Source organism: Dendrobium catenatum, unplaced genomic scaffold, assembly GCF_001605985.2.
Source record: "Dendrobium catenatum unplaced genomic scaffold, ASM160598v2 fragScaff_scaffold_1497, whole genome shotgun sequence".
NCBI classification, from domain to species: domain Eukaryota; kingdom Viridiplantae; phylum Streptophyta; class Magnoliopsida; order Asparagales; family Orchidaceae; genus Dendrobium; species Dendrobium catenatum.
The window spans coordinates 384,315-394,830 of record NW_021319959.1 but is presented as its reverse complement, the minus strand read 5'-3'; the positions used below and the strand labels follow the sequence as shown (position 1 = coordinate 394,830).

Sequence of the window (10,516 nt, the reverse complement as noted above, 5' to 3'; positions counted from 1 at the left end):
CGGTATTTCTCGTTATTGCCAAGCAATAACTAGAAATATCGAGCAAATACCGAACAAATACCAAGTAACTCAGTGGTGACCGAACGTAGAGCTACGTCCGGTCACCGGACGTAATAATTGTTCTGTTTTGAGACATACGATGGATTGTTTATAAGTTTTTTGAAATTAATCGATCAATTCTGACAATTTTTGCTAATGATCTTCGTTTCTTGCTAACTGTAGGCTGCCACTATTGATCGCAGATGTTCGATATCACTCGACCATCTTTTGCTTCTTTCAATCGTCATCAACATTCATAGTCACTCAACCATAATCAATCAACTCCAACTGCTTAGTCCACTAATTAATTAAACCACCCTCATCGCCCATTGATCAACACCAACATCAACTCTTTACTATTCCCCCACATTTTGCTCTACTCTCATCTTTTGTACTAAAACTATGTTTTAAAAAGCAACAAGAAAGTCGCCCCAAATGAGGCTTCGTTTGTGAAGGCTTTCTTAGTACTTTCTAATACATTTTTATAATAATTTTTTTTAAGTAATGAAAAAATAGTAATAAAAAGCTATCCCAAATGAGACCTAATTTAACAATTTTGGCCATATAATTTCACATTTTCTAATTGGAGAGAGATTCATACTAGCATAAGCTGCACCTTATATATTTCATTTTCTTAATTATGTTAGTCCTCTGATTTTCTAATTTTTAAAATTTTCATGTAAAAAAATTAAATTTTTTGCAGTTTTTTTATCATTAGCAGAGAATATTAAAGTATAAAAAAAGGGCTGATTGACTATTAAAACATTATAGAAAAATAGCCTCTTGGTTAATTGAGGATTAATCCACTATTAAGTATTAATCGCTTGCCCGTAAACCTGATTAGCATCTGACGTGGACATGATTATGCTAAATTTGTCTATAGCATTTGGGTAGGGCCCACTAATTATTAATAATCAATTGATCATTATCACAACTGTGCGAGTTATTTTATCGGTCGTACAAATTAAGGTTAACTAATTACCTATCTCTATACATTAATTTTATGGATTTAGAAATTTATGACTTTCTATTTATTTATATAATATGTAATTTTAAAATTAAAAAATATATATCATTAAGATTAATTTAAATAAAATATATTTTTAATGCTTATATTTTGATTGGTTTAGATATTAGGAGATTTTATAAGTAAAAAAATTAGATATATAAATTTATTAAAATTTAGCATTATAGATACATCACAAAAAATTCACCTGATCGACCATAAATTTCTTTGTAATTATTAGGTTGAAAATTTGTGGATCTAAATTTAGGATCACTTCCAATTTCAATAAATTTTTAGTCAACGTAAAGATCTCGATGAGACGAACCTAACGATATTAAAAGTGATCCAGTCTGGATCAGAATATGCCTCGATCAATCAATTGAATGTGTTATAAAATTAGTATTGTTGCGGGCTAGAATATATGCGGAAATAGAGTTACAGTTATATGTCTTATTGTTATACGGATATCCATCTCATACACAAAGAACACATATTTTTTTATGTGGAAAACCCTGGAATGGGGAAAAACCATGTGGCCTAGTTTAGTTGAAAATGATTATACTAGAATTTGAGTAGAGTACAGTGAGTTGACTCGTCCTTGAGGGCGATTAGTTTACAAATGCCAATCGTATGGTTGAAGTATAGTATCAAATCCGACGTTACTTGGTGGTCTGACGGAAGTCCAGAGTCACTTGGGAGTTTAGACATCAGTTGGTAGTTCTACGTTGGATTAGAAGAACTTCGGCGTTAGTCGGTGGTTCGGTGGGACTATGGCGTCAGTCGATGATCTAGTGGAAGTTTAGTAGAACTCTAGCGTCAGTAGATGGTCCGGTGAAAGTTTGACAGAACTCTGGTGTCAGGCAATGGTTCGGTGAAAGTTCAACATAACTCCAACATCAAGTAGTGGTCCGGGGGAACTCTGGGCTGCGGTCGAGGAGGAATGATGAGATAAGAGCGAACTCCGATCTTTCTCTTACTTCTCTTCCTTTGACTTGGGTCCTATTTTTAAGAGAAAGGGGGGGCTCTATTTATAGATTTTCTAGAGTTGTATGGCTTGTAAATATATGGAAGGTTAAGGGTAAATTGGGTTGTTTGAATTGACGGCTGATGTTGATTCCCTTGATGGTGAACTGTTTATTGGACATTTGACAGACTTAGTGATGTCTTAATTCAGTGCTCTTGGGCTCGTTGGATTTGTCTCGTCGAGTCGATTTATTCGACAATAAGCATGTCATGTTTTGAAACCGTTTGAAAATCCAAACTGTGGCTTAAACCTTCCAAAAGTGTTTTCGGGTCTTTGATTTGAACTCATTTGGGCTTGGATTGAGTCGATTTTGGTGTCGTTTGATTCGTGATTCCAAGACGCTCAGTTTGACTATAAATTTGTTGAAATCAAAGTTTGTATGGTCTCAATTTTAATTCTTAAAGTTTCCAACTTGATTTTGCTTCGAGATTCGTACCTGATCAATATAATTTTTGATGATGTATCAAGTATAATATTAATTATCTATTTGTATTTTTCTCAAAGCAAATCGAAGGACTTAAAAATGTATATTGACTAAAATTTTGACAATCAAAATCTAACACATTTTTTAATCATATTTGCTTGCAAACATAAATCATAAACGTGTATAAATCAAATCATTCTTTTCAGATGTTTTAAAATGGAGTAACATTTGGGCAAAAACATAGCAATTAATATTTCATTTTAAATTTATTATGTGAATAAATTTTTTGACAAAAATGGACAAGATAATGATCTTTTTTTAACCATTAAATTTTGATATTTTTTACATAGAAAATGTTAATATGATATCAACCGATCAACATTGCTCCCTATAGTAATACATTAATATCTATATTATTATTTTTCATTCTAAGATCATGTACATGCGCTTGTTGTGATAAAATCATTAAGAATTTGGTAGAAAAATAATATAATTTAAGATTTACTATAAACTTTGAAATTAAGATGAACATTTGAAAAAATAATATAATAAGAGGTTATTTTTTTGAGAAAATTAAAAAAAAAGGGCTATCAATCTTTAAATTAACAAATTTCATTATAACGAACATACTCGCCTGCCTGGGAGAAATTATTCTGTGCGGACATCGGACCGTTCGGAGGCAAATCAGAGCGCTCCACATCACTTGGTACATAGCGGGTACATAGCCGCGGTACACATCAAAAAGATGACGTGACACGCTCTGATTCGCCTCCGAACAGCATTCGTATCTGCAAAGAATAATTTCACTGAAGCTGTATACTTAACACACTAGCTACAACATTGTACTAGTCGATATGCACAATACCTAGTATCCATTGTTTACGCCTAGAATTACTAGATTATCTAATACTATTTGCTCCATAATTTTCGTCTCTTAGTGTGAGTATCGATTAAACAAGATGCTTTCGTTGTTGGTGTTCTTTCCAATCTCTATGTAGCATCTCACATGGATCAATAAGTGGGCCCCACACGTATGGGCCAACTGCTTCTTTCCTATTTAAGCAAAGGATAAGATAAAGCCGCCTTAAATCCGTCATTAGTTAGCAGATAAACCCTTCCTAGTCAAAACTCCAAAAATACCTAATTAAACCTTTCCGCGAGGTTTCGCGCTTATCCTGTCCCCGTTTCCCAATCCTTTTATTTATTTACTTAATTATTTATTATCGCGTTTATATATATTTCCTCCCACCATCTTCTTCGACAAGCTCACTCGCCCACCAACGGTTCCGTTTCTCCGCATCACATCGCTTTTCTTGCGCTCGTTGGTCGTCACGAGAGACTCGAGACGCTTCGTGCCCTCGCTCGTCGGCTGCTCCGAGCCATTCAACCCTACTTCTTTTGCTCCGAGCCTCTTATCGAGCATTGTGGGGGATTGGGAATCGGTGAATGGCGATTAGTGATGCTGAGAGCTGCGAAAGCCGGGCTTTCGTGGAGAATACCTTGCAGTATCAGCGCCATCACAGCAAGCTCGAGGTTTACAATGAGGTTCTGCGCCGGTTGAAGGAATCTGGCTCTCCTGAGGTTCTCGCTCCTTCATTCAAGGAGGACCTATGGTCGCATTTCAATCGCTTACCCGTCCGGTAACATTTTGATATGTGATTGATTTTGATTCATTTGATTTGTTTATTTTCTGTTGATGCAAACCGTTTTGTGTTTCCAGCTCTTGAGTCTTGATTGTATTTTTCAATTAAATTTTGCCTACTAGTTTTTGACTGTGCTTGTTTTGTATTGCAATCTTCTTGCTTTGTTGAGATCCTTTTTAAGGAAATGGTATATTGATATGCATGCATGTCAACTTAGACCATTGTCGTAAGAAATTGAGAAAGGCATGAGATCGATCTATTCATTGCTGTTTTGGAGATGATCTTTTTTGTTTTAATCTTGAATTCATGGTGACAGCAATTTTGGCGTACAATTTATCTAATCTTTTGATTCATTCCAGTACTAAGACATTGTGGTTAATTATTTTGATAGTTACGCATTGGACGTGAATGTAGAGAGGGCAGAAGATGTCTTAACGCACAAGAGATTGTTGCAGCAGGCGCAAGACCCGGTCATTCAGCTTGCTTTTGATATTCGACCTGTTCAGGTGTAAGAATCAGTTGTTTTTAATCTGATATTATAACCTAGAATTCCTTCTTCCAGTTTTCTATTCATTACGCTACACCATCATCACTTCATCTTGGGAGGTGAATTTGACCAGCTTCATATATATTGAATTATTTGATCTTATTGCTGCACAGTAGAAGAATTTGTTATCATGTGCATTGCTCAACTATGTGGCATAGGGTAGCAGCATCTTTTCAGTTTAGGAATTTTTTACTTTAGGTTAGATATTTAACTTTTGGCCAAAAACCTTCTATTCCAATATTTAACCTGTATTTATAAAAAAGAACATGAAATCGTGCCACCCCAACCTAGCCTTCAGGTGTTTGATAATTCTCAAGGACATTGTTGATACTTGTTTGAAGTACAACCAATTTAATTACTGGTTATTTGATCAACTAGTTTAGAAGTATACATATCAAGCATTTTATCTGCTACAGAAGAGTTTTAAGTTTGTTATTAGTGACGTATAAGCTAACAATCTGAATTTTTTCTGCAGATGCCTCGAGGTGAATCCTATGGTATTAATTCACAATCGGAAGAAGATACATAGTGAGATTTCTATCAATAAAAGTAGCCCTGTCTGTTATTATTTCTGAAATTTTAAATAGTTCATTGTTAAGTAACTGTATTTTGCTGTCGTAGCTTGTCCCAAAAGTTCAATACAAACTTCCAAGCATTGATGAAGGAGAAAATATATGGGATTTAGGATCTATTTGAAAGTATTACTGGATATTTCTGAAGTATTACTGGATATTTAGGATCTATTTGGCTTAAAGGATTTGAAAGAGAAGAAATTGAATTGGAATTAGTTTTCATCAACTTATTTGATGAAGGAGAAGCCGAGTGATTTTTATTTTATTTTATTTTTGTTTGATTGATGAGAAATTCAAGTTTATTTCTTGTAAAGTGGGCATATTTTAGTCACCATGATGACCGGATAATTTTTTCTACTTGTTTTTCACTGGAGTGGTTGGGCAGGAAATTGTTAATGATAAAATGCATTTGTTCACATTTTCTAGGTAAATCCAATTGCATGTTTATTACATTGTAACCAATTCAACACAAAATATGAAATTACGTAGTAAAATGCATTTGAGTTCCCTCCAAGTACTTCATACTAAACATGCATTAAAAATTCTAAAAAAAATTAGTGTTGTATTAGTCATCAAATGATATAGTTTCATTGATTTTTTTTGTTGTGTTTCCCTCTAATAGTGAGTCCGCTGTGTTACCCCTCATTTTAACATCAATTAAGTTTTTCATATCATGCTTGTTTTTTCTTCTTTGTGTTGGGGCATGGAGGATGAAGGGGTTATGCATCAACTTTAGGTTGTTATGGCTATTTCCTCCGGATTTGGGCAATTATGTTGTTATTCTACTTGACTATCTTTCAGCATTCATCCTCCTCCAACTTTTGGTTCGTCAACAAATCTTGAGAGCCTTGTGCTTGAAGTCAATGAGGAACATGTTCAAGATGGGGGCAGCGCTTCAAATGTCATTTCTAACTTTTCCAGGTAATGTTTCAAAATTTATGCTTGTAGTAGTAATTGATTCTTGAACCACTATGAACAGTGCTCTTTTTAATGGTCCAAAGGCACATAATATTGTAGGTTATCTTTTGCTGTGTACTTTATATGATATGCTTTTTTGTCGAACAACTCCTTTGAAGACATATAAGCGCAGATATTATATATATATATATATGCTTTAAGAAATTTTAATTTTTTTAATGCTTAAATATTTTATCATGTATCATTTCTTTTGCATTTGAAGGAAATTTGGAAACTGCAATTATTTTATTTAAAATTTAGCTATTTCAACATATATGCCATTATATTTATGTTTGAATTCAAGTTAATTATATTGACTTCATATTCATATTTAATTAATTAATATTCAACTATTTTATTTAATTTATAATTGCATATGATATATGGGATTACCTTTAAATTTTTTTTTTAAATTTAAATTTAAATTTATTTACTCAAACTTTAAATATATTATCTCAAGCCCATGATTTTACAATACAATTAACAAAATTAGTTCATTTTTATTATCTTTGTCATTCCTTTGTAATGCAGGTGTATTGATCAGTAAATATATATTTTGTATTATTATAGACGCACTCTTAAATCGACCAATTTTTGATCATTGTAAACTCAAAATTATTTGATTCGATCTTGATCAAAGTCAGTTCTTTTGTTGACCCCTACTCATCAAAACACGAGAAAAGAGGTGAAAACGGTGATTTAAGTAACGTGCGTGAAGTCGTGCAACCTTCACGGGTTGGTGAGTCGTGTCGGGTTGACTCGGGTTCGAAGCGGGTCTGGTCCGGGTCCGTGAAAGTGTCCCGTTTGAAGAAATGGGTCGGGTCACGCCAAACCCGACTTGTGACCTGATTTTGACAGCCCTACCTCCAGCTCCCTGTTTGCACTCCACAATTCAACCACTCGCAACAACAAGAGTCACGCACAACCTTTTGTTCTTCTCTACCCACTGATTTCACCTACCAGCTACATACAATCCCACGTGACGTGCAACCTTCATTTCACTCCAATCAATTCCTCACTCAGGTTTCTGCCTATTCTCCCCATTCTTGCAAGTATCCGACCCCATATCATCCCACCTCATGTCCGAAGCAGTTGCCTAAGCCCATTCTATAGTCATTACCTAGCCTTCGCATCCTTCCAAAGTCCAAATCAGCCCATAACAACCCCTCCAAAACCCACTTGAAATCAGCATAACTACATCTATCTTTCATCTATGGCAAGGCCCATTCTCCAAACCCACTACCCAACATGAAGCCCACCTCATTCCAAAAGCAGCCACCTTACATCCTCAAAAAAAAAAAAATAAAAAAAAAAAAAAAAAACAAGCCGCCGGCGCCCAAACAGACACCACCCGCCGGCCATCCATCTGTCCCCCCCTCTAGCCGCCGGCCTCCCTCCATGAGGTTTGAAATTTGAAATTTCAAATCCCCCATGAGACATAATTGACTTTCCTTAATTAAATCCTTGATTTTTGGCAATCTTCTTAATTGTGTTTCAATTCAAATCAATTCTCTTGATTGCCATGCATTAGGAAACTTCCCAAAATTGAAACCTGAAATTTCCGTTCAGAATCTTTGATTAAAATCTGTCATTAATGGCGGGCCCCATTTTATTCATTACCAAGCCCCTTTCTCTCTCCTTATGGCCGGCCACCTCACCCCATTGATTCTCTCTCTAATTGCCACCTCATCACCTCTTAATTACCTCCCAAATACCTCCCCTCTCAAACATAATTTCAGTTTATTTCAGATTTCAAATCTGAGATTTGAAAATTCCTGAAATTCTGCTCCACAATTGGCTGTCCAGATTTCTGGACGGGTTCCCGAATTTCAGGATCTGGAAAACTGTTGTTTTGCCCTTTCGAATTCCCTGTTTTGCTATCCTGAAGGTTCCCATCTACCCTCCATTGACTCCAGCAGGCTTCACGTGTTGTTTCGCCAACCTGAAGACCTCCTAGTTGCAGTCCATCGAAGATCAAAAGCTATCTAGCCGCTTGGAAGGATTCCCACCCACTGCCCAAGGATTCTAGACCAAGGTTGGTGGTTGTTCTCCCCTCAGGAGTTGCCAAACGGCTGTCCACAGTCAACCAAGAGTTGAAGGCTGCTGCCAACCATCTTTCAAGCATCCAGACCTTCGCATAAAAGGTCTACATTATCTTTTCATTGGGTAAAGCTCTTCTTGGGACTCCTCTCTTATGTCTTATCTTCCTAGTTTACTTTTCGTTTATGGTTATTAATGGATTCATGAAGATCATGTCAATTATTCGCCGCTAAAGCCTAGTAATTAGAAGAGTTGTGTGAGGGACCTTTCATAGACTAATCTTATTGTTAGTATTAGAATTTATTGTTGGAATGATCCATGTAGGCAATGTCGGATTAAGTTGGCTATCTTTTTGAACTTAACTTTTATGCATGAGAATTAACCTAAGCTAAGTACCACGTAATATTTATCTTATCGTTCAATTCCGCATAAGATTTTGTTTATTATTGCCTCTAAATCTAAGCGTGCAAATTTTTCGTAAGCAAATCATTTTCGCATGAGATTGTATCACATCATATTTGGTATCAGAGCATAGCTAGCATGCATTACATGTGCTAGATGCATCCTAGGAGTCTACTTAACTTTCCCTTAGCTTGTTTGCATGCATACCATCGCATAGTGATTTTTATTCACTGTTTTTGCCTGCTGCCATCTATATTTCTGCATCGTTTTAATCACTTCGAGCAAGTCTATCTCATTGTCTAAGTGCTGTCCTTGTCACAACAACATCCCTAATTGCTTAGGACGCTTAGACAAACCTGTTAGCTTGCTGTCCCAGTTATTCCTGCACTGATTAGTGACGTTTAGGTGACATTAAACTTGTGATAACTTGCTGTCCACACCCTAGAGTCCATCTAAATTACTTAGATAACTTCGTCCCTCATTTTAGTTTGCCGTCCAAACAAAATCTGCACCTTGTAGTGTCATTTTGGAAGAGTTTAACTTAGTGTTTAGGTGCTGCCCAAGCCTTAGCAACCAACCTAAACACCGGGTGACTTAAACCCTTCTTGAAGCTTGCTGTCCAGTACTTTTCCTGCACCTTATAGCAAGTCGAAATGGTGTTTTCCCTCTGTAGAGTGTGGTACCTTGCACCCAATCTTCACTAGGTTTCACTTGACACTTTTCAATGGACCCGATAAGACTCCAAAAGAGTTTAGATGACATCGTTAACCTAGTGGAAAATATGACTAGAATTATGACGGAGAAACCCAGTGACTGTCCCCACTCTAATTACATGCCCCACTCAGCTTATCACCCGAGACCTGAGACTAAGCCTCCACGACCTCACTTAGAGTCACATTATCGTTTACCTACCTTTGAGGGTTCCTCAAACCCTTACTACCTTAGGGAATGGGCTAGACAACTAGATGACTATCTTGAATCCTTTCATATCCCTGAATCCCACCAGATTAGCATTGCTAAATCTCACCTCAAAGGTCAGGCTCTTCAATTTTGGATGAAATTGGAAGGTCATAGAGAGTCTCGCGGTGAGTACCTTACTTGGGGAGACATGAGACGAGAACTTAAGTTGAAATACCGACCATCTGCTAGTGACCGTCATCTAGAGCATCACCATACCTCGTTTGTTGGGATGACCCGTGGACCTTACTGTGGTCGAGACCACCCACCCATTAGTAACATCCGAGTTGCTGCCCCACCCTTTAGGTCCTCACGTAACCTAGATGGCCGACCCTCTACTGGGTCTTCTGTTGGACAAATCTCTTATGACTTCCCACGTGGACTAACTTCTGGCCAGTTTAGTCGACCTTTAGCCTCCCCAACCTTTGACCCTACACGTGTCATCTTAATAAAGAATTGTAGTAAAAAGAAGAAATTTACTGAACCCGAGACTGAATACACCCATTTCGTGGATACTAACGATAACGAGGACTTCTTTGAGGTTGAAACTGAAGTGATCGAGTCAGACTTCCAGCACGACTTAAACCCTGAGCTAGGAAAGTTGAAACCTTTAAACATCGGCACCTTAGCCCACCCTGATCCTAGTTTCCTCGAGGATAACTCTTTGGATAAAGTCTGCCTGGACGATAGTAATGTGATATCGAAAGAAGCCAATCTGACTTCGAACATATGGAATTTAAATTTGGAAGAGCCTGATTTAGTTGTATCACCTACTGAGTCGACTTTGGATAATCTTGATGGTAATAATCTCGAGTCGGGAGTGGTTCAATTGAATTTACTACCTGATTTAACTCCCGATTTAATTGACCTTGAATCCAGTGATCCTAAGGATACAACTAACATGA

At 36.7% G+C, this 10,516-nt stretch overlaps 1 protein-coding gene across 2 annotated transcripts in view; it reads left to right on the top strand.

Moving 5' to 3' along the window:
* The first annotated feature begins 3,766 nt into the window (after positions 1-3,766).
* Positions 3,767-10,516, top strand: part of LOC110106084 (serine/threonine-protein kinase STY46-like) — a 56,574-nt gene continuing 49,824 nt past the window's right edge. For both annotated transcript variants that reach the window (XM_020835825.2, XM_028700361.1), the window contains exons 1-4: positions 3,767-4,133; positions 4,528-4,642; positions 5,159-5,211; positions 6,057-6,176. In XM_020835825.2, the coding sequence (XP_020691484.1) occupies positions 3,940-4,133; positions 4,528-4,642; positions 5,159-5,211; positions 6,057-6,176 (482 nt within the window). In that variant the 5' untranslated portion in view covers positions 3,767-3,939. The remainder of the gene's footprint in view (positions 4,134-4,527; positions 4,643-5,158; positions 5,212-6,056; positions 6,177-10,516) is intronic.